General features: G+C 51.1%; 1 protein-coding gene across 1 annotated transcript; it reads left to right on the plus strand.

Annotated features, from left to right (window-relative positions):
* Positions 1 to 4,885: 4,885 nt before the first annotated feature.
* On the plus strand, positions 4,886 to 24,090 carry LOC101534528 (L-gulonolactone oxidase). The gene is made up of 12 exons (XM_058670484.1): positions 4,886 to 4,975; positions 5,207 to 5,308; positions 7,946 to 8,071; positions 9,505 to 9,599; positions 10,129 to 10,219; positions 12,213 to 12,398; positions 14,611 to 14,718; positions 15,573 to 15,649; positions 19,538 to 19,687; positions 20,273 to 20,437; positions 23,316 to 23,406; positions 23,916 to 24,090. Exons 1-12 carry the CDS (start codon positions 4,886 to 4,888, stop codon positions 24,042 to 24,044), a joined length of 1,410 nt encoding a protein of 469 aa, XP_058526467.1. The 3' UTR covers positions 24,045 to 24,090.
* Positions 24,091 to 24,602: the final 512 nt, after the last annotated feature.

Raw genomic sequence — 24,602 nt, forward strand, 5'->3', positions numbered from 1 at the left:
GCAGTTCATCACTGTTCTACTTGATAATGGAACATAACAGCATTAAGGAGTAAATGTAAATGGGTGTGTGTCAGGATTTCAAAAAGAGCAATAACTCTTCATACAATTCAGTAAGAGAATTTCTGAGGAAGACCCCAAACAGCGGTGTTCACTGCAGTTGGATCTATTAAAGAGATGGGTAGTTATTCATTGTCTTCAGCAGTTGTTCTGGATCCAAAAGGAGAAAGAGTACCGGGTAGGGCCTGGTGCAATGGCTCCATTGGCTAATCCTCCCCTTGCAAGGGTCAGGATCCCATACGGGTACCAGTTTGTGTCCTAGCTGCTCCACTTTCCCATCCAGCTCCCCATTTCTGGCCAGGGAAAGCAGCAGAGGACGACTCAGGTTCTTGGGACCCTGCACCCATGTTTGAGACCTAGAAGAAGCTCCTGACTCCTGGCTTTGGATCAGCTCAGATATGGCCATTGCAGCCTCTTAGGAAGTGAACCAGTAGATGGAAGATCTTTCTGTCTCTCCTTCTCTCTGTAAAGCTGCCTTTCCAATAAATAAATAAATAAATCTTTTTTTTTAAATAAGTCTGAATAGCATAGAATGTTCTAGACAGTTCTGTGTTGTGCAGGTGTTGAAAGAATGCTGTGCATGGGGCCCGGCCCAATAGCGTAGTGGTTAAAGTCCTCGCCTTGAATGCCCCGGGATCCCATATGGGCACCGGTTCTAATCCCGGCGGCCCCACTTCCCATCCAGCACCCTGCCTGTGGCCTGGGAAAGCAGTCAAGGACAGCCCAAGGACTTGGGACCCTGCACCTGTGTGGGAGACCCAGAAGAAGCTCCGGACTCCTGGCTTTGGATTGGCTCAGCTCTAGCCATTGCAGCTGCTTGGAGAGTGAACCATCGGATGGAAGACCTTCCTCTCTGTCTCTCCTCCTCTCTGTATATCTGCCTTTCCAATAAAAATAAATAAATCTTTTTAGGAAAAAAAAAAGAATGCTGTGCCTGATGCTATGTACTAAAGAGACTTAGGTGGGTGGGATAAGGAAGTGATATCTGTAGTTCAAAAATCATTAACTAGCCTTCAAATTATTAACAATCGTTTGAGCATTACATACCAAGGACAGAAGGATGTTAAAGCAATGCATTAAGTTACAAGGCACACATGACAAATCAAGCAGTTCATTCATATTGATGAATAAGTCCAGGAGGGAAAAAATATCTAAAATCAAACACCCTAGGGACTGCTGAAATGGTAACATTAATTTCCCTTGTCCACAAATGTATGAAGAGGTTAAGACTCAGCAAGTATTGAACGAGCTGGGTTCTTCAGACGAGAAGAAATAAGCAGTACCTTTGGACCTCCATCACAAGATGTGACAACACAAATCGAGCTCACTGTTAAGCACCTTTTCTGCTGACTTTCAGATTTCCTCTCATTTTATTTAAGCATCTTCATTCAGAGCACTTATAAAATTGAAGTGGCTAGCTTTAGGAGGGAAGTGGTGGAAATATTCCATTCCAGGCCGGTGACCCGGGGTAGAGAACAGAAATTCTACCAATATCCGCAGAGGAAGGCAGGGAGCCCAGAAGGCACTTCCAGGGGTGTGGACTGACCCAGACCCATCTGCCTGGGGGCTGGTGAGGGACAGGGAGCTGAAGGAGCATCAGCAGTCTGTTAGCAGGAATCCTACACAGCACAACTCACACACACCCTTCTATACCCACCTAAGCTTGCTGCAGGCTTAGCCACACTCTTCCCAGGCATGCACCTGAGCCTCATTCCCTCTATCCTGCATAAAATGTACTGATGCTCATGGGTGTGCTGCAGCTGAACGTGGAGACACCACGACACCTTCCTGAAGACCGCCACTCACACTGGAGCTCCCCTCTGAACACCACTCCATCTGTGTATCTATTAGGGCACCACCCACCCGTTCTTTGCCTTTGAAGTTGTGGGAATAGTGTTTGAGGGGGCAGTGAGCAGTGAATTACTCAGTTAGCCAGACTGTATCTGAGCAAGCTGCTCCTCACCCTGTCACATGCCCCTCTATCCTCAGGATTTGATTCTGACCCTGATGGGTGTGCTGGCCACAGCCCCTGGGCTGTTTCCAGGGCTTTGAGACAGCAAGGCTGCAGAAGGGACCAGAGCTAATCCACTAGGCACCTTCTCCATTTCTCAGCCCCAAAGCCTTCCCTGATAAAACAAACACACATAGGAGCCCTGCCCTTTCCAGAAGGGAGCGTGGGATCCTCCAGGGCATTGTAGGCCCACAGGTTCCGGTATGGACAGCCCCCTAGGTGGACCCGGAAGAGGCTTTGCCTTACAGTGCTCACAGATGAAGGCCTCAGAGGGACTCAAATCTCTAGGGGGAGGAGAGGGGATTTGCATGCATGGAGCATTCATCTGCAAGGATCTCTGCAGCAAATCTGCATAAACTCAATAACTCAAATACGCACACCTGCTCTCCCTCATGGACCTAGAAACTCGAAGTCCAAAATTATGATGTTGTGGGGCTGGCTCCTTCTAAGAGCACTTCTCCTTGGCCTGTCATTGCTATCTTCTTGCTGTATGCTCCTGGGCCTTCCCTCTGCTTAGGTGCCTCTGCTCACAGAGGACACCAGCCCTACTAGAGCAGAGCCTTTCTACATCACCTCCTCCATGACCCTCTCCAAATGCGAACAGATTCTGAGGTGCTAGGGATTTGGACTCCCGTGGAAGGTCTTAGTTCCAGCTGTTGCCCCTGTTCCTTGGCCTGAGTTCTGCAGGTCCTCACCTGTCTCCAGGGCTCCCTTGTCCATGAGAAAGCCACTACTGGGTGTTCACACACGCAGTGGTCTCTACCCCAGTAGGGTTTGCCTACAGGGAGCACATGGCCCCATGCCGCTTCACCGTGTTTTATTTGTGGAGAAGTGTGCCATCCTGCACAGGTGCACACACATTCATGCATGCACGGATCAGCTCGGTGGAAACACAGCTTGGGGCACCCAGGTGGGCCCTGGCGCTCTGAGGCAGCATAGCACTTCTGTGGGTGTCGGGCCCTGGCTTCATTTCTGCAGCCAAAGTTTTCCAGAGTGTCACTGGTGTGTGCCACTGGAGACTAGTTCTTGGCTGGTAAAGATACGATGAGCCAAGATGTTCAGTGACTTATTAATTCGTTTGTTTGTTGCACAAATATTCATGGACACTGGTTCTGTGCCAGACTCTGAACTAAGGGATAGAGACAGGGACACAAAGTGTACCAAGGACCCTGCCACCAGCAAGTTCACCATGGGCGAATGTGGGATGAAAGCCGCAGCCCAGCGTCCTTGCCCAGCTCCGGCTGTGACCACGCTAGATCTCATACTCCCACAGCAATCTTGATGTTGACCCGGGAATTAGGACCTAAGTGCCCCCATTTCACCAAAGAAGAAGCTGAGATTAACTGGACAAGTATAGATTAGGAATGCAGGTCTGCCTGCCCTATAGCTTGACTCTCTTTGAACACACAAGTGGAAGGAAAGATTTCTGAGTGTCACCTGCAGCCATCAATCAGGGTCCTGTGGCATGTTCTGGTGGTGGTGGTCCCAGTAGTCTACTCACACTTCAGGTGTGACAAATCAATCGCACACATACAAGCACTTGGAGATACCTGGGGGCTCCTTGCTGCAGCTTCCCCTAACACTGACAGTAGGGATATGGTGCGCAGGCCAGGAATATTTGGTTTATAGAATGCCTAGGGGTCATAGCTCAGACAGCTAGCACAAACAGAGTCGCTGCTCAAATTCCTCCCACCTACCTGCCCTAGGAGGGAGGCCCCTGGACAGGGGCCCCCAGGCAGGGGCAGGCCCTGCTGTTGTTTGCACAGATGGCCCTAATCTTGTTGGGGGTGGAGCCTATCCAGCAGTGTTCCCTATTTATGCCAGGCCCCAAAGCCCCTTGGTGTGTGACAGCTGCAGAGCCAGCCCAGCACCAAGGTCATCGCACCCTCTATATCTACTGTCTGGGACTTCGGTCACGGAGGAGTCAGAGTCAGCCAAAGCCAACCAATCACAGGAGTCATGGTAAGGGTCCACGGCGCAATCCATCGGCCATCCAGGCCATGCAGGTGGGCTGTGTCCGCGATGGGTCTGTGGGCACGTGCAGCATCATTAGGCTGGGACTGGGAACTTGAGGTTCCGACAAGGTGCAATGTTAGGCAAGGCATGGGAGAGGATGGCCTGGGTTGGACCCCAGTGGCTTCATTTGAGTGCTGTGTGAGCTTGGAGAAGTCCCTTCACCTCTCTGACCCTCAGTCTGTGCTTCTGAAAATAAGAGCACATTACCAAATATGTGGCATTTACATAAAGGCTACACAAGACATACTGTATATTGTCCCAAGCACAGTGCCCAGCAACATGCCAAGTGCCCCGCAAAAGCGAGGCTTAGGGCCTATCACAATGGCTCAATGGTTAAATCCTCACCTTGCAAGCACCAGGATCCCATATGGTACCAGTTCATGTCCCGGCTGCTCCAGTTCCCATCCAGTTCCCTACTTGTGGCCTGGAGAAGCATTAGAGGACAGCCCAGGACTTTGGGACCCTGCATCCATGTGGGAGACCCAGAAGAAGCTCCTGGCTCCCAACTTCAGACCATCCCAGCTGTGGCTATTACAGCCACTTGGGAAATGAACCAGGCGGTGAAAGATCTTTGTCTTTTCTTCTCTCCATAAATCTTCTCTGCCTTTCCAATAAAAAAAAAGTTGGGGGCAGAGGGGAGACTCACCCCCAGGGCTCCTTGCAGGGGTCTCAAGACACAGAAGACGTCCCTGCCCTAGATGCTGCCAAGCACACAGCTTCTCTGCTGGGAAGTCTGGTGGGAAAGCCAAGGACCCCTCCCAGGTCCTTGCAGCCCTTTCCTGCCCAGTGCCACCAGCAGAGATGACACCTTCTACCCAGCCCTTCAGCAGAACCCTGAGTCAGGCTTTCTTGGGCTCCACCTGTGATCCCTACCCCACCCCTTTGTCTAAGGTTGGATGGAACAGTCTGTGGGATGTGTATGTCTGACTCTAAAGACCCAAGGCTGACCATATCAAGAGTCCCACTCCACCCCCAGCCCTGCCACAGTTAGAGTGTTTAATCCCTGAGGGGCGTTATGGGCAGACAGGAGCCTAGGTTCAAGGCTGTGGGGTGGGGGATGGGAATTCAGGCAATCTCCGGCTGCTTATCTACTGCTGGGACCTGACTGTTTGCCTGACACAGGTGCATGGGCACAAAGGGTTCCAGTTCCAAAACTGGGCGAGGACCTATGGCTGCTGTCCAGAGATGTACTATCAGCCCACGTCAGTGGAAGAGATCAAAGAGGTGAGTGTCTCTATTTGGGGCCAAATGTCTGAACCTGGGGGGATCAGAGCCCCGACCCTGGAGAGGAGGCTGGAGATGAGCCCCCCTGGGCTCTGACCATACCACCTCCCCAGCCCAGAACTGCTGGCTGGGTGGAGTCAGCTGGATCCAGGGCTCCTGTGGCTGCACAACTCTACCCAGCTTCCACACTTCCCCTCTCTGGGCCTGCCTCCAATCTGCACCACGACGTGCCAAGGATTGCCAGGTTTTTTGCTGCCAGTTCGCATCTCCTCTCCACAAACTCACATGACGGCTCTTTCGCAATTCAAAGCCATCCCAAAGCAATGTATCCAGGATGACATTTTCTTTTTACCTTTAACCTAGTCTGTTCAGATGCACCTCCAGCTGGCTCCCTCTCCCTTTCTAGGGCAGCGGGTTGCATCAGCACTTGAGGCCCTCTGATCCCTTCCTGATCTCTGCCGCCTCAGTCCCAAGTCATGCTCCCTGGAGCCACTTCCCACACTCTGCCCTCACGCTCTCTGTTTCTCCCACTTCTACTCTCCACTCCAGCAGCTTGTTCAATTCTTGTTTTTTTCTCCAGGGCCCCGTTAGTGGCCAATGAACCTTTGCATTAGCCTTTCCTGCATGAGAAGTTAGAGTCTTTGAGATCAGATCGTCTCTGAGTTGAATTATCTCAACCCTGATGCTTGTTACAACGGAACCATTACACAGCCCTCATGGAGCCTCCTTTTGCTCCTCCATAAGATGGGATGATCACCACTCCTTGCAAAGGTGTTCTGTAGACAGATGAGGCGATAAATCCCAAAGGAGATAATCGCTCCATGGTGACCTCTGCTGTTAGTACGGCTGTCCCCTGACCACTCCCACATACACAATTGCCAATCACATAGTCGGTCATACAGACCCTCGGGGTGAATGTTTCCCTCTTTCGTACCCCCAGCGACCAACATCAGCATCCTATGGAGTTGGCTGTGGGTATATGCCTCTTAGATATTAGCTGCAAACCTTCCAAGGTTAGAGATGGGGTTTCATTCATTCATCCATTCCCGTCACTTATTCATTCAACAAATATTTGTTAAGTCTTTCCTGTATGCTAAGGCCAGTGCTGCCAGGTGCTGAGTGTGTGTGACAGAGAACAGGATGAGCACAGGCTGAAGTCCTTACAGGAGCAGAGAGACGCAAGCAAGAGAACAAAACTTTGTTCAAGTCAACAAAATTCCTGAAAGTTAGGAGCAGGCAATGGAGAAATACACACAGACCTGAGATACAGAAAATGGGGGATGTACTTCAAAGAAGGGGATCTGTGAATTATCCTGGCAAGGTGCAGTTCGCCCTGCGATTTAAAGGCTGGAAGGCAGCCAGTCGGGTGAAAAATGAACAAGAGGACATTCCAGGTGGACGAGGCAGCCAGGGCCACGGGAGGAAAAGAGCTGGCTTGTTCTGTGAACTGAAGGAAGAGCCTCAGGGCTGGAAGTTGATGAACCATGGAGAGAGGAACCTTGGGGAGGCCAAAAGATGGGCCAGAGGATGCATGAGCTCGAAGGTCAGGAGGTACAGCTTCATGCCTTAAATGATAGAATTCCTCTGAGGGCCTCTAAGTAGGGAAGTCACCCAATTCAGCTTCATCCAATCAGCAGCTGAAAGGATAAAGTAAATGTGGCATACATACCCAATGGAATATTATTCAGTCATAAAGAAAGATGAAATCCTATCATTTGCAGAAAAATGGGATGGAACCAGAGGCTACTGTGTCAAATGAAATAAGTCAAATACAGAAAGACAAATACTCTGTGTTCTCATCATATATAAGAGCCACATGACCAGACAGTCTCCAAGGCCTGCTGGCCTCTCTAACAGGGTGAGATCATGGTAGGTCAATGCTTCCATAGAGGGCCAGCAAACTAGGTTGTGCAGTAAAGGAAACTGCCAGAAAATGAAGTTAAAATGCATCAGATGTCATTGTCATAGGGTCTTGCAGCCTTGATGGGTGGGGAGAGGATATGGGAAATTTGCTGGTCTCACTTGCCCATGAAGGCCTTCATGGTATGAATTGTCATGCCAATTTTCCCTGGCACAGACACACGGGTGTTTCAGCAGGGATCTGATGGTGAACGTGCTTGGATCCACTGAAGTGACGTCATGCACCTGTTCATTCAGTGGGCATCAGACACTATTTGCTTGTACTAGGTTGGGGCAGTCACTAGAGCTGCAAGGTGGAATTCCCCTGAGGACTCTTTGTTATAATGTAAGAGCCTGACTTCAGGGTCTTATCACCAACAAAAGGAACCTGATTCCCATCCCTAGAACCCTGTAACACCCTTGGAAGGTTTTTGCACTGGTCAACATATAATGATAAAGTTTGCCTTTAGAAAAGCTTCATGCTACACATTTGTATAATGAGCCAGAGCTGTGGCCCTTGGCCCTCTGTCTCCTTCACTTCCTGGCCCTCTCTCTGGCTTGCTTAGCAGGAATGTCTAGCACAGCAGCCTGGAGCCAGACTGGAAACCCACAAGTGAATTCCTTGGGCCAGGCGCCCCACCTCCCCCGATCCCTGCAGGCCCAACCAGACCCCTCCCTGCATGCTCTCTGGCTTCCTCTTGAGTGAAGAAGACCTGACCTTTGCTCCCATCCTGGCAGGTGCTGGCCCTAGCCAGACAACAGAACAAGCGGGTGAAAGTGGTGGGCGGTGGCCACTCCCCCTCAGACATTGCCTGCACTGACGGCTTCATGATCCACATGGGCAAGATGAACAAGATCCTCCAGGTATCCAGAGCCTCAGCTCTCAGCCTCTGCTTGCCGCAGCCTCAGCCTCCATCCCAGGCCCTGGGGAAGAAACAGAGCCCTCAGTCCTCCTCCTCACCCTGCCTCCTGCTACCTCAGAGGGATGCTCTGATTCCTGCACTCACTCTGCCTCTCTGGTCAGGTGGGCCTGGCTCCCTTGAGGCTACACAAAGCATGTCCACCGCTGTCCCCCTTGGCCCCCACCCCTACCAAATCACCTCTCTCCACTCCTCTGGAACAGGTGAGTCAAGTCACTGAAAGGTAGGGTCACAGTGACATGCAGAAGGGCCCAAAGAGACACTTAGCTAGCTTGACAGAGGGAGAAATTAAAGATCAGAGTGGGGGGGGGGGGTTGCCTGGGGTCACACAGGAGCTGGGTGCAGCAAGAGCTGAGCACAGCCCTGAGGCCAGCTCCACACTGAGACACTGGGTGTGCCATGCAGCCAGCACCTGGTGGACAGCCCTAGCAGGTCAGGGTGCCAGCCAGGTGTGATCTCCTGTCCTCATCAGCTGGGATCAGCTTCCCTAAAGCTGTCATTTTTGTCAAATCAATAACCTCCCCTTCCCCTAACACTGATAGCAGGGTGCTAGATGTCTGTATATCCTCATTTTCCCAGGCTGGCAACCTTCCCCTCTTAGAAAATATTCAGGCCAACACATCAGGTATGGCAGTAATTAACTCTGCTTGCTAGTTAGAGAGGACCAGGACCTAGAAATGTGTCTGCCCAAGCTCTGGACCCAGGGTCAATGGACTGAGCTTGTGCTTTGGCATCAGACTGGAGCAGATGCTCCTCTCCCTTCTGCCGATGATGCTTGCGTAACTTTGAGTGACTTGAAATCCCAGATCACAGTCCCCTCCCTGGCCTAGGGAGAGCATATTCCTACCACGCAGGACTGCCATGAGGAATCTGATAGCATCTTGGTCCACAGGGAAGGCACTAAACAGATATTCCACCCCCGACCCTTCTCCTCTGTCATGATGCTTGCTTAGATCTTCCCAAGGTAAGAACAAGTGGAGAAGACCCAGACCCTACAGAAGAAAGCTTCTCTCAGTGGTTTCTTTGTATGGCTATACTAAGGAATCCCACCCTCGCAGAGTGGGAGGGAAGTGAGGGGAAGAACAGGTGTACAGGTGAGGCTGACTTCTACTCCTAGCTCTCCACAGTAAGCCTGGACAGTGTTTTTCTTTTTTGAGTGCCTTGTTGTTTCCACCTCTGGGAAGGGTTGCCCAGAAATTTCTGAAGTTTAAGCTTTCCTAGCCTCTCTATCACCCTTGGCTGCCTGCAGCAGGAAGAGATTCAAGTTAAACACAGGCTGGGACAACTCACATTGAGCCTTCCCAGGGATCCAGCCAGACACAGGGCAGGGACTGGGAGTCAGCCCAGCTCCTCCAAGTCTGTGTTGGGCTCTTGCAGGTGGACAAGGAGAAGAAGCAAGTGACTGTGGAAGCTGGCATCCTTCTGGCTGACCTGCACCCACAGCTGGACAAGCATGGCCTGGCCCTGTCCAAGTAAGAGCCCCTCTGCACTGCCCAGTAGGTCAAGGCTGCCTGACAGCCACCCTGCTGTGGCCTATGCCAGATACCCAGAAGTCCAGAAGGACCCAGAGAGGAAGGATTCCCATGGTGCATCCCCTCCCAGTGTGCCACAGCCCCCAAGTATTATGTAGGAATACAACAGAGCAGAGCTGGGCTTGAAATACAACTCTTGGGCAGGGATGGGGTTGCCATGGATTAGGGCTTTTAGAAAACTTACAGCTATAGCTCTAAGGAAGACACTGATGGTAGACAGGAACTGCAAAGGATCCCCCCACACCCCAAACCAAGGCAAGCAGGCCTCCCCCTCAGGCATGAACTTCCCTGCAGGCTGCTGAGACACAGGAACTGAGACCCTGAAACAAGGGCCAGCCTCACCCATAATGGTCTGGTAGAGGTCCCAGACAGGAGTTTCATGAGCTCTTCTGTCTCAAGGGGTAGCCAGTGTGCCCACTGTCCCTAACTGGTCTCTGGGGCCCCTCTTCCTCCCTCCTGCTGAGCCTAGCCTGGGAGCCGTGTCAGAAGTGGCTGCAGCTGGTGTCATCGGGACTGGAACACACAACACAGGGATCGAGCATGGCATTCTGGCCACCCAGGTGAGTGCACCTGCTTCCACAGGAGGACTGACTCATTTCCACATGGACCTGAACCCCACCCAGCAACCCCTATGGGTACCCCTAGAAGCATGAGCCTCGTGCACCCACCATGGCCATTATGACTGAGGCGCTTCCAAGCATGTCAGTGCTCCAACACTCATAGGACACCTGCTGACCACCGCTTGCCAAAAGCCAACATGCAGCAATGGGCAGGCATGACTTGGAGGTGCCATTCCTTCTGAAAGCGCCTGTAGGGAACCAGCAGGAAAATAGGACTATCTAGGTCAGTGGCACAAGAGGTGGCAGATGTACATGGGAGCACGGAGTCTCCCACCTGCCCTTTACCAAAAAGCAATTGGTAAATTCTAGGAGCACCCAGTTTGGAGCACAGACCTGGGTTCAACCCTGGCTCCACTTCTTGTTGGCTGTTGTCCAGGCATCCCTTGGAAGATCATCATTGAAAATGAGCATATTTTCAATGTGCTAGGCTCATTTAGAATCCTAGACTCATGAGGAGGAAATGAGATCACAGGAACAGGAAGTACCTCCCTGGGGAGGGCAAGCAGCTTTAACTTCTGGTGTTAGGAGAAGGAGCCTTGAAACCCTCAGGGACCTTGTCAAAGAGAGGCTGGTGGTAACTAGCGGTTCAGATGACACAACAGCCTCCCCCTCCCTACAGGACTTAACCCCAGTCTTAGTCTCTGTTCAGGACCAATGTTTCCACCTTCTCCAAAATGACCTGCAGAGTCTGAGCATAAACCTGGGTGGCCACATGTTCACATGCACATCAGACGTCCTGACTACCTCTCCCAGGAAACCTACCTGGGCCAGCCTGGGAAGCAGGAGAGAAGCCCACAGCTTCATTTTACACTCATGCCAATGGCAGGGAACAAGGACGATGGGACTGGCAATCCTGGTGTCTCCCAGATGCCAGGCAGGTAGTTACATCTGTGACACAGTCCCTCATTTGATTCTTGCCGAATCCTCTGAAATACGTCCATCCCACTGCCAAGGAAGCAAAGAGGTTGAATAATATGCACAGCCACACAGCATGTCAGTACAATGCCCACCCTTTGTTTATTCCACCCTTTGTTTGATCCTATGAAGGGTTTCACAGGCCAGTTCCTGGTCTCTGCTCCAAGCGTGAGAGTCTTACTTTTGTTAAAATCAGTGTGATGCCTTGGCTTACACAGATGGCCAGCATGCCCCATTTCTGCCAGTGGCTCCGCTCTGGTCTTTAGTCACCGCTAATCAGAATTAGTTCAGCCTTATCTGTCTTCTCAGCCCAAGTGCCCAGCTGCCAACCCCATGTGTCAGAAGGAATTTCCATCCAAAGGAGCAGGTCATAGAGGCTGGAGAGGCCCTCAAGCCCTTGAAAGGAGGTCCCTCTGGAAATGGGGCTGAGGGATAGGGACAATCATTCGTTTCCAACTGTAGATCTGAGTTCATGCAGAAACCCAAGGGTTATTGGAGGACTATGGTTGGATAAGAGAAGTTAGGTCCTCAGGTCAGGGATCCCTGGAGGAGAGGAGGACCAAGGGTGGTTGATGAGCTGTCTGGAAGCAGTCACAAGCAGCAGGGGGCTGTGGGACCCTGTTCCAGGACACTGGCAGGACAAGCCTGACCAACCCCAGAGGCCCACGCCTGCTCACTCTGCCTTCCTGAGCACCTTGACCCAGGACACATGGCTCTTTGCAGTGTGGTCATCTCTTGGGCTCCTCCAGGCAGAGAAATACCTGCTGCCCCAGGAACCATGAGACCTGCAAGACAAGCATAATAGCAACCCAGGAGGATGGGCCAGCAGCATCCCCCGTAACCTCTGCCTCCCTTCTCCCAGGCATTCTTCTCTCTCCCACTACTGTGATTCATCAGGTTGTGAATAGCAGACTTGTCTGGGAAAACTCCCCTCTGGCCAGATGACAAAGATCCCCTGGACACACAGGCAAGTGAGGGCAGCAGCTGTAGGGGTCCTAACTCATGGATGTTCTCCCAGGTGGTGGCACTGACCTTGCTGACAGCCGATGGCACTATTCTGGAATGTTCCAAGTCAAGCAACGCAGAGCTGTTCCAGGCTGCGCGGGTGCATCTGGGCTGCCTGGGAATCATCCTCACTGTCACACTACAGTGCGTGCCCCAGTTCCACCTGCAAGAGACATCCTTCCCTTCGACCCTGAAGGAGGTACTGGCCCCCCGGCATGTTGCCATTCAGCCTCAGAAAGTCCATGGAGGACCTGGTCAGGCAGGCCACACCCACTGCCAGCCTCAGACCCCCACACTAGAGGATGTTGCCCTAGCCACCCTTTCTTTTGACCCCAGGGATGCTTTGGCCAAGAACCCTTTTGAGCAGGTCAGTAAAACTCAGAGGAACTGCAGGGTTTGGAAGGAGTGGCTAAGAAAGGGGGCTGGGTAGAGGCAACACTGAAGGAAAGTGTGAACCGACTGGTGCAAAGAGAATGTGACTCTCAACTGCACTGAACGGGAGGCTGTGCCCAGGAGTCCCTTCACAGCAGCCTCTTCCCAACAGAGAACTGGATTAAATGTCAGGTAATGCCAAAGGCTCCATGCAGGGGGTTCCAACTCTCATGATGAGGGACAGGAAGGATTGCCTAAATTGATAACTGGTTTTTTTTTTTAATGAATGAAAGCACATTGCTATTTGGGTGGATGGATGGATGGGTGGGTGGATGATATGCAATTGGCCTGAAATACCTAGAGGGCCTTTATCTACCTCATGTTAATTTCTAAGCTACAGGACTTACACCTATGGTTCCAAGTTCCTTAGAGTTCAGGTTATTCGCCTGTCACCTTGTCATTCCAAATGCGCAGGCCTCTGCACACTAGGATTTAGCAGTGCTGTCGGCAACACCAATCCAACTGCTCATGGGAAAGACTGTGAGCTTCGGGGCCAAATGAACCTGGCCCTGCCACTCCTATGCTGTGACCTGCAACCAATCAATTGACATTGCTGAGGCTTCATTTCCTCACCTGAAGAGAATTAGTCATATTTACCTTAAAGTATTGAATCTGAGGGTGAAACCATATAAAATGTCTAGTTTAGTATTAAAACCCACCTTCATGGAACTCAGTAAAAGATAAATGAAACAATTATTTTTTCTATTATATTAGCTACAGGGAAAGAGCTTTAAGTCCAGAAGACCCCTATTTACAGGTGTGAATGAAGCAGAAATCTCTCCCAACATCCCCCAATTGGTGATTGTATAGCTTTAATCCTGAGCCCTCATGGGCTGTTTAACAAATGAGCTGACTGATGTCTTGACCCAGAAGAACAGGACAAGCTCAGGTAAGGGCATTCCACAGAACTGATGGACCTGCCAAGGCATGACTAGGGCAGGAAGCACCAAGAGGGCAGGGGCAGGGAGGCAGACAACAGAATGAGGAAGGAATGCTGGGTGTCTGGTGTACTCAACTCCAACAGGAGCTGTCCTAAACTCTGAGCTCTTTGGAGCCATACTGTCCCAGCCTCTGTTCCCCAAGACCCCACAGAGGGACAGAGGCCTGGCTAGTACTAACCAACTGCCTGGTACCACTCATCAATCACTGGCTGCTAGGGTAGAGGTATGCAGATCCCTGTAGCATCAAGTAGTCATTCAGTGTTGGAACCACCCTGTCAAGAAGCAGGACAGGTCTCTTTCAGTGGCCAGAGCCAAGAGAAGGTTTCTGAGATGTTAACTGCTTGAATCTAAAGCCCCATGGCCTAAGCCCACTGCTGACTGGCAAACCCAAAGCCTATCTATACTTCGGCTCAAGGCTTGTCCCATATCAGCCCGACAGGTTTCAGAGAGACATGATTTACCACATGATATTATCTTGACATGTGCGATAATGAGTCATATCAGAGCAGAATTCACCTAGTCACTCTATTAAGGACCCTAGTGTTGGTCCAGAAATAAGAGATGATGGTGATGGTGGTGGTTATGACAATAACCTAGCAGGCAGAGGGCTGTAAGCAGGAGCTCAGGCTTGGCTAGGGCTTACCAAGTGCCTGGTACTGTTGGTAGCATTAGCTCATTGGATCTTCATAGCACTCCAAGGCACTGTATTGGCCCCATTTTTCCGCTGCTCTAACCAGAGACTCAGAGATGTTACATAACCTTCACAAACTCCTACAGTGAGTTGTCACTGAAGCCAGGAACAAGCACAAATTCCCTTCTTTCCTCTAAATGACTCTAGAAAGTCAACGTGGAAGTTAACCACTCTCACGCCCAGTGCACTGCAATAGCCTTCACGTGCCATTTAGCAATGTTAGGACAACAATGAGCATTTTTTTTCTCAAGGGGGAGAACAGCGGCACACCCAGACCCTAACTCCCATGACTCCCAGACATCTCTGTGGGGCCAACATCATCTCTCCCCTTTCCTCCTATGAGCCAGGTCCTGGACAACTTGGACAGTCACCTGAAGAAATCCGAGTACTTTCGCTTCCTCTGGTTCCCACACACGGAGAGCGTCAGCATCATTTACCAGGACCACACCAACAAGGTAGCCACAACTGCATGCCTGTCCCTGCACAGTGTCCTGGAGCAGGTGGCTCTTGGGGACGAGCGACTGCCTCCTCATCCTCTCCTACAGCCTCTCTGCTCCCATGTGGCCAATATGCACCTCCTGATGGGCAGGGAGCAGGAAACAGGGGGTGTGTCACTGAGCATGAGGAAAGAAGGCCAGAGGGTCGTAGGGAAATGAAAGCAATGACCCACCATGTCTACGGCAGGGATCTGTAAGGCTGTGATCAACAGACAGTCCAGATGCAGAGGAGGGAAGCAGAGGACAGGAAAACATGCCAGACAGGGTGGGAGTGATAGGAGCTCTTGGCAGCTGAGCCAGACCTTAAGAACTATCTCAACCCTCCCCAATTCCCTCCTACATCCCCATCTGCCCCACCTCCATGTGTACCAGTACAGCCAAGAGGCTGACAATTTCTTCTCTTTCCCAGGCAAGCTGTTCCTTAGTAGAAGAAAGCAAAGATATACTTGAGGAGCATATCAGAGATAGGGCATGTTAGAGAAAGACCATGACGCATGAATCACAAGGGGAGCCAATGGTCCATAAAGGTTAAACACCTCTCCACCGGGTATTGAGAGAAGGGACAGATGCATGTCTGTATCTTATAAAAAAAAAAAAAAACAGTGTATAAATGCTTAAAGAAAGGTGCAAGATGAAAGGAGAGGGGACATGGGAATTAGTTATGTCACTGGAAAGTGAAGGTGGGTGGGTTGTTCCTCTTCCCACCCTCCACAAAAAGCCACTGCAGGGATGTTCGCTTTCTGAGGGACACTATGAGAAGTAGGTCAGAAGACAGCTCTGGTCCCCAACTGATGTCAAATTCTGTTTCCCAGCCCCCTTCCTCTTCAGCGAACTGGTTTTGGGACTACGCCATTGGGTTCTATCTCCTGGAGTTCCTGCTGTGGACCAGGTAGGAACGCACCGGTACTTTCCGCTGCCTACTGAAAAGGTGATATTCATCAGAAGATGGACACCTGAGAGCTTGAATGCACGCTAAGCAGATCTGCCTCTTGGGTTGAAGGCAATTAACTTCCAAGCCTAACCATCCTCTGTCAGTCACATGGGGAGCTTTCAGAAACAAGTTGAGCCCACACGCTTGACTGCTTCCCCCATTCCCCTGTGGTCAGTGGGCTAAAATCATCATAGGCTCCCAGCCCTCTCTCCTGTCTGGAAGACCTTTTTGCTGTTGGCCTTGCAACTGGCCTATTTCCTGCTGTGCCCAGCTCAGACCTGGCACCTTCTCTCAGGTCCTCAAGCCTCACCTCTCCTGTGTTCTTCCCCTTTTTAGTAAGCCACAAACTGCCAGGACTTCCTGTCCAGTTCTCCCAAGGCCAGCGAGATGCCACTCTTGTCTTTGTGTTACCAGTTTCAAGTCCAAAGCCTGACATGATGAATGGCTTCATGAAATGGGAGAATGAATGAACCATCTGTGTGTGGCCTGAGAGGGAGATGACCTTGAGGACTCTGACACTGGGAGGAACTTCCAAATGACACTCAGCAGCGTTGGCCCAATAGACACAGTTCTTAGCTCTGGAGTTGAGAATAATAATTAGAAAACTAGCAATTAGTGCTGTGAGGTTTATCCAAGGCACAATTATTGCTGATTGAAAAATAAATAGGGAACGAAGGATGCTTGGGGTGGCATCGTGTTACACAGGCCATCCCGGGGAGTAAGGGTAAAGCCAGGATCTGACACAGCAGTGTAAGCTTCAGGCTCAGGCAGGATGCAACCAAGGGATCCCAGGATGAAGACCCTGAACCTTTAGGCTCAGGCACACCTGCTACTTGGCCAACGTGAACTTAGCCCGCAGGTCCTCTGTTCTTTCTTTTAATGTAATAAGATCCCAGCTGGTGAGCTCCCACAGATGATAATTTACCTGCATGCCATGTGAAAAAAGGGTGACTCAACCCTCACCTGCGGGGCCTGAGATGATACAATCTTGGGCTTCTTCATGTTGCTGCAACCTGCAGGACAAGCAGGATCAAAGGGAAGCAGATCAAAAGGCAAGATCTGACTTCTCTGGTCCTGGGGACCTTTCCAGTTATGTAAGATCCCCCTGGTCTTTCTCCTCACTGCACTCCAGAAGCTGTCCGTGCAGCCCTCCACCAAGCCCTGTGCCCATGCCCAGTCCCAAAGGTTCTGAACTTGATGGGTTGAAAAGCTTGCTGTGATTGATGCCAGCTGAGGTTACCACCATCCATTCATTTACCCTCACGCCCCTCTCTGCGTGGACAGCTGGGATCGTCAGCAGATAGGGGCAATGTGCTGGGTTTACTGTATTCCAGGCATGACCCCTGGTACTGGGCATATGTTGCTCCTTTTTGCTTTTGCTACATCCCAAGTGGGCAATGCACTCATCCTTAACTTACAGAGGGGGAAACTGAGGCACAGAGAGGTCTGCTCAGAGTTCCTGGTGAACTGGGAGCCAGGCTGTGATTTTTTTTCTCCCAAGTCAGACATGCATGAGAGACACAATCTGGAGATATGGCCATTGCTCAGGGCACTTCTAGTCAGGGCAGAGACAGTAGCCATGTGAGATCTGAATTCAGCAATCAGGAAAACTTAGCCCTTGCTTTTAGGGATTCAGTCTCGCTCGTGTGTAAGGGAGTTGCAGCTGGCATCAGCAGGGTCCTACAAACCATCAAGAGGAGCAGGTGCCTAGAAAACGTGAGCAAAGGAAGCGTAAGATGTGACTTTGCCGCATCCTGCCAGGGAGCAGTAAGGGCATCGGCCTGAAGGGCACCGCCTCACGCACATGATGGATTCAAGCCTGCGAGAGGAAAGTGCCCTGTAGGCTTTCTCTCCAGGGCTGCAGCTTCCATCACAGCAGTTCGACAGCTTTATGTGCCTGCATCTGCTGTCTGCCACATAAATTGGGCTGTAAATCACAGTTGCCATATCCCAGCCTCCCTCCACAAAGCTGCCAGAGAGCTGCAGGTCCCCTGGGACTCTGGCTTAGCTGCTGCTGGCTTCACCCCAGCAGCTCTGCATCTTTTCTGGGCTGGGCACTGAGGGGAACGGAAGGAAAGCATTGGGCAATGGCTGGGAAGTGGGGTCCTAGCTGCTTCTCCCTAAGACTGACTGTATGCCTGAAGGTAGGGACCTTGCTTCTCTATGACCCTCTATCCCCAGTGCCCCAACAGCATCTGGCACCTGCAGAAGCCTCATAGGTGAAAGAAATGCCATGTGACAAGCTGGGTCTCGGGCTACCAGGAAGCACCTGCCTTGAGAGCAAAGAGGGTCCCTCCCCCAGGGCATCCAGAGACGTGGGCAACTTGGGGCAGTGGCAGGGCTTGCAGGCTAGACACCCCAATGGACCTGGACTCTGATTTCCCTGCCTTGATTAGCTGCTGAGTGACTTTGGGTAAATCACTCAGTCCATCTGGGCCGAGGCTCACTCACACATAAAGTAGACTTGTAAACACCAAGGTGGGAGGTTTCAGGGTCAAGTTGCTGTGTAACTTGTCTGCTAGACAACATTGTGCTTGCTCAGGCCCAAGGCGAGGACCCCACTGCCGGCTCTCTGTCACCTGTAGCAGCCCAGGTGATGCTCTGAGCAGAGAGCAAGTACCTGCTCCCTTGCCTTCTCCAGGCAGGCACAAGGATGCTGCATCTGTCACTGCACCAACAAGGAGAGCCAATTTTCTGCACTTGCTTCCTGATACATCTACAGAGAATATTTATAGATGTATTGAGAGGGGAAGAGAGAAACTTAACCTTCAGGGAAATTAGAATTAGAAGATTAGCTTTTTGGTGCAAAAAAAAATCTTAAAGAGCCATAGTGTTTTATAATATGTGTTTTCCAGGAACTTTTTTTTTTAATTATTTATTATTTAACTTCATTAATTACATTGTATTATGTGACACAGTTACATAGATACTTGGGTTCTCCCACCCCTCCCCATTCCAGGAACTTTTTAAAGAGCACCTCCTTTGCATGTGTTTCAACAGATTTCTGCCCCAAAATAATCTTACTTTTAAATTTCATTTTTGTGACTCTTTAAAATATCCTTGTGTGTGTGCAAATGTGTGCAAGAATACGTGTATATGTGTGCACACATGTGATGTGTACATGTGTATATGTGTATTGTATAAGTGTGTAGATGTGCATGAATGTATATGTGTATGTAAATATATGTACATATGTTTGCGCATTAGTGTATGTATACATATATGTGTATGTGTGTATGTTTCTATGTGCACACATACATGTATGTGGGGAGGAAGTGGGGGGTGTTGAGGCATAGATTTTGAAGACCATGACTTGGTGAGTGAACTTTCTAGAACAAAAAAAAAAAAAGAAAGAAAGAAAGAAAAAAACAGATGGCAGGATTCTTCCTGGCCCAAGAATCACAGGGTCCTACTGTTGAACTTCCCTGGAAAGTTCTAGCAACATTCCTAAGGACAAGAACCTGAAACTCAGGCTCCCAACCACCTCCCAGGACTTTGGCCCCCACAGCCACTCAGTCCTGGCTGCACGAGCAATCAGGCTTCCCTGGCTGGCGGGGGCAGGCTCCCCCTACCCTGACGGAAACCACCCTGGCAGTAGCCATAGGCAGTGTGCTCGTCACCCTTCACCCCGGCAAGCTGGTGAGGCTTGGGAGCCAAGATATTTGCCACATTCATGTTGTGGTGTGTGATGGCAGTGATATGGAAGACACCCCAAAAAGCCATCAGTAAGTATGGGAGGTAGGAAAGAGACATGGCGCGGCCATAACCCGGCACGTCGGGCACGCTGGGCAGGGCGGGTGTCGAGGCTCCCACCAGCACCCAAGCCTCCTCTGCCTGCCCCCGCAGCACCTTCCTACCGTGCCTCGTGGGCTGGATCAACCGCTTTTTCTTCTGGCTCCTGTTCACCCGCAAGAAGGAGAACAGCAACCTCAGCCACCGCATCTTGACCTACGAGTGCCGCTTCAAGCAGCACGTCCAGGACTGGGCCATCCCCAGGTAGGGCTGTGCCCTGCGGCCAGGCTCCGGGGCTGCAGTAGAGGGTGTGGGGGTATAGAAGCGGGGTCAGCGGCCGCACTCTCCCCTCTGCTCTCTGGTTGGATAGGGTCTCAGCTCCTATTTGCTAATGAGGCCCCTCTGAGTGCCCCTGACTACGGTTGGTAGAGGCCTCAGGCTCTGAGTCTCCAGTCAAGCCAGCCAGCCCGGCCCAGAGGTCCCCTCCTAGCCCAGCCTGCCCCTCCCAGCTTCCAGGCAGGCAGTGGCTGCAGGCTTGCACTGGGAGCTTCCTGGCCTGTCTAAAAGGCCGCCCCCTGCCGTCCAACTGATCCAGGCAACCCTGCAGGAAGGAATATTACAAAAACCAATGAGGGCGATTTATTCTGAAAGAAAGGACACACAGGGAGCCAAGAACGCTATGGTTGGGGATCCGAGGGGTACCCCGATTTAGCAGGACCCAGTCCTCTATTATGAAGAAGAGCTCTGGGCCAGCCACAAGGGATGGAGGTGTGCCCCAGGCCGGCTAGATGAGGCCTGGGAGAGGGTGGCTTCGGTCCCTCTCCCTGCTCAGGTCTGTGTTCCGTGCAGAGAGAGAACCAAGGAGGCCCTGCTGGAACTGAAGGCCGTGTTGGAAGCCCACCCCAAGATGGTGGCCCACTACCCCGTGGAGGTGCGCTTTGCCCGGGCCGATGACATCTTGCTGAGCCCCTGCTTCCAGAGAGACAGCTGTTACATCAACATCATCATGTACAGGTGACACAAACGGCCTCGCTCTCATTCTCAATCTTTCTCTTTTTTAATTTGTTTTAATTTTCATTTGAAAGGCAAAGTTACAGAAAGAGAAGGAGAGATAAAGAGAGGAGTTCTTTCATCTGCTGGTTCTCTCCCCAAATGGCTACAATGGTCAAAGCTGAGCTGATCCAAAGCCAGGAGCTAGGAGCTCCTTCCCCACGTGGGTGCGGGGTCCCAAGGCTTCAGGTCGTCCTCGACTGCTCTCCCAGCCCACAAGCAGGGAGCTAGATCAGAAGTGGAGCAGCTGGGACGTGAACTGTTGCCCATATGGGATGCTAGCACTGCAGGCTGAGGCTTAGCCCATTGTGCCACATTGCTGGTTCCACATTCCCAATCTTTCCAAGTCAGTTCTAGGGTCCCTTGTTCTGGGGATACATCACTGATCTTGGCAGTAGGAGCCAGCCTCTCTCCTTTGAGTTCCTGTAACGCTTACTCTGCAGACTCTTATGACATGTGCTACGTCCTGTCTATATGATGGTAACATCTTTAGAACTCACAAACTGATTGAACGGCTACCCTCCAGGACTCATATTACGGAATGGCAGATAGATGTTCTCACCCAGGCCTACCGTGGTCAGTGATTCCAGGATGTGTCAGGAAAGCTTCCGAGACCAGGTTCAAGTTCATTAGAAGAGAGGATGATAGTTGGCGTTCAGTGCTTGCCCTGGATGTCTTCGCCCATCGCACCCTGCCCCACTGGCTGGACTGCATTTACACTGTCCTAGCTGGATAGGTAGTGGGATCCAGATTGGGGCCGATGTCTGCACGTGGTTTAAGAAGTTCATCTTTTCCACAATGTCTTGCCTAATGCTTGCCATCTTTCCCTTCCTCCTTCCTCCTTCCTCCTTCCTGCTTCCTCCTTCCTCCTTCCTCTCTCCTTTCAGCCGCCCTGACACTCACTGGGGTGTATTCCTCCAGCATTTCAACCCGAAACATTCAGCAGACCCAGGGGACAGTGAAGGCATGCACGCCCCAGGGTGATCCAGGAAAGCCAAACAGAAGTTCCCGCAGCATACACTCAGCAGGCCTGGAGGAAATGCCACATACCCAGGCTCAGACCTCATCTGTCTGTCCGCTTATCTAACCCCTGCCTGCGGAATCAAATTCAGAAGTGAGAAAGCAGGCCCGGCACGATAGCCTAGTGGCTAAATCCTTGCCTTACATCCACTGGGATCCCATATCTTCATGTCCTGGCTGCTCCAGTTCCCATCTAGCTCCCTGCTTGTGGCCTGGGAAAGTAGTCAAGGACGGTCCAAAGCCCTGGGACCCCGCACCTCTGTGGAAGACCCGGAAGAGACTCTGGGCTCCTGGCTTCAGATCGACTCAGCTCTAGCTGTTGTTGCCACTTGGGGGGTGAACCAGCACATGGAAAATCTTTCTCTCTGTTCTTCTTCTCTCTGTATATCTGCCTTTCCAATTAAAAAAAAAAGTGAGAAAGTCACTATGAGGATATAGATTTCCACATGGTCATCTGAAATTGTTTTATCAGATATTTGTTTGGAAGATGCACGGAGAGGAAAGACAGAGAAATCTTCCATCACTGATTCACTCCCCCAAACGGCTGTAACAGCCAGAGCTGAGAGGATCTGAAGCTAGGAGCTTTTTCTTGCACATGGGTGCAGGGTCCCAAGGACTTGGGCTATCCTCTGTTGCTTTTCCAGGCAGGGAACTGGATTGGAAGTAGAGCAGCTGGGACAGGACCCAGTGCCCATATGGGATGCCAGCATTGCAAGCAGAGGCTTAGCCTACTGTATCCCATGTCACTGGCGCCCTGCTCATTAAATTTTTTAAAATGAAGTCAGACTTTTTCTGTCAATCTGATTTGGTGGAAAGATTGGGTGGGAGGCCTGACAACGTGTTGTCAGCTGAACACATAGCCGCATTTTCCGTACATCAAGTGAGGAGCTTCTGAGATTCGAAATCTGTGACCAAAAGATGTCCAAAACAGTGTGCTTAGAAAGGACATGGGAGGTGGAATAGCTACAATTCAGAGATGAGTTTAGAGATGGGTGTTCAGCCCGTATTTTGACCTGCCACTCAGGGCCCCTGCGTCTCAAAGTAGACTACCTGGTTCAAGTCCAGGCTTCCTGCCAATGTGCACCCTGGGGTGCCCTCAGTGCAGGTGCCATAGATTATGGCTCAAGTATGTGGGTACTGCCAGCCATGTGGGAGACTTGGGTGAGTTCCCAGCTCTTGGCTTCAGCCTGGCCCAGGCCCAACTGTTGCAGACATTTGGGGATGGAAGATACTTTTTTTCTCATTCTCTCTCTCTCTCTCTTTCAAATAAATTGAAAATAAATAAATATGTTTCAAAGGATAAATATATGCACACACAATTGCATTTGTTAAATCCCCTCTAGATTATTCATAACAACTCAGTGTAGGCGCTATGTAAATAGTTGCTACAGTGTATTACTCTGAGGACAACAACCAGAGAATGTCTGTACCTCTTCAGACATGTACATGTATTTTTGGAACTTTCTGGAAATTTTTTTTTTCAAACGCTGTCAATCAGGCAGATGTAGAATGCACAGTGCTTGCTGACATGTGTGTACACATATCCTCTGAAGCTATTTAAGTTCACACCGGCTTTCAGATACCAACTTAAAAATACAGACTCGGACATACACTGTTCAGGATTTGTGGGAGATAAACCGTAAGCTAAAGGTGTCTGGAGGTCAGGTCACTGCTTCCCTGCTTCCTGCAGGCAGAGCTCGGCCTTGGTTTGGCCTTCATCTCCGCAGCCGTTGCTAAGCGCAGGCACAGGTACCTGACGACCGCGTGTGGGAGATGAGGCTACAATGAAGGCAGGGGCTCACCTCCTTCTGCCCCTTCCCAGGCCCTATGGCAAGGACGTGCCACGGCTGGACTACTGGCTGGCCTACGAGACCATCATGAAGAAGGTTGGGGGCAGACCCCACTGGGCCAAGGTGAGAACTCCGGGCAGATCCCCCCTACCCCCGCCGGACCAGCGAGGTGGCTGCTGTGCACGCGGCTTCCACCATGGGGCGCCTCTTTTCCACGCTGCTACGGTGCTGGGGCTGACCATGGTCCCACCTCTCTAGTCCTTCAAAATGCCTCTTCTTTCACTTCCTCTGGCTCTTAGCAAAACCCTACGCACAGAGCAGTACAGGACTCCAACAGCCTATTTTACAGAGCGGAAAAGGAGGTGTCTCAGAGTGAAGCTGCCTGATGACAACAGTGAAGCTGAGAACAGGGCCCCACCTCTGAGTCACTGTGGGTGGCAGTGGAAGGGGAGAACACAGCTTCCTCTTTACTTTCCAAGAACACCTCTGTTCTGTTTGGGGATCCACAGGGCATGCACACACACAAACGTGTGTGTGTGTGTGTGTGTGTCTACCCATATGCATGTGTCCCATGCACAATCTCATAGACATAGATACAGGATCCAGGTTGTTGTATCTGGTTGCTTTCACAGGCCCATAATTGCACCCGGAAGGACTTTGAGAAAATGTATCCTGCGTTCCCCAAGTTCTGCGCCATCCGTGAGAAGCTGGACCCCACGGGGATGTTCCTGAACTCATATCTGGAAAAGGTGTTCTATTGAACAGGAACAAAAGCAAGCTCCACCTGCCACCACATCCCACCTCTCCACCCCTCCACCCCTCCACCCCAGACCCCTGGCCTCAGGTGCTGGCCCTGCGGGGAGGTGTGGAGCTGGCCTCCCTTCCCTTGGAATCCTTCACAGAGAGCGGCTGCCACCCAGAGCCCTGTTGAGAGCGTCCCCCCACCCCTAAGCCTATATCCTCTCTGCCCTGCAGGAAGGGGAGCCCCAGCACTCTGCTAGCCTGGGAGGTTCAAGGTTCCACTTTGAAATAGATGTGAAACTTTAGGGTCTGTCACCTTGAGGGGAGTTCTGGTAGGGGGTCTCTTGGCGGGTGCTGGGTTGGTGTGGCCTGGGCTCGGTTTCTTTCACACTCTCCTTTCTCTTGCCCTGCCTTTCTAAATAAATGAAGTATCTCCACACAATGGACTATTATTTGGTCTCACAAAGGAAATTCTGATAAAAGCTAAACACAGGCGAACCTTGAGGACCTCAGGCTAAGTAAAATAAGTCAGTTTCTAAAAGACAAATAACACATGATTCCATTTACATGTGATACCC

This window comes from Ochotona princeps, chromosome 11 (assembly GCF_030435755.1).
Source record: "Ochotona princeps isolate mOchPri1 chromosome 11, mOchPri1.hap1, whole genome shotgun sequence".
NCBI lineage: Eukaryota > Metazoa > Chordata > Mammalia > Lagomorpha > Ochotonidae > Ochotona > Ochotona princeps.

Excerpts from the sequence above, each read along its gene's own strand:
- LOC101534528 (XM_058670484.1), top strand. The coding sequence starts at position 4,886 with ATGACACCTTCTACCCAGCCCTTCAGCAGAACCCTGAGTCAGGCTTTC. Across the intron at positions 12,399-14,610 it reads TCCCTTCGACCCTGAAGGAG|GTCCTGGACAACTTGGACAG; the intron begins GTACTGGCCCCC and ends CCTATGAGCCAG. Across the intron at positions 23,407-23,915 it reads GCAGACCCCACTGGGCCAAG|GCCCATAATTGCACCCGGAA; the intron begins GTGAGAACTCCG and ends TTGCTTTCACAG.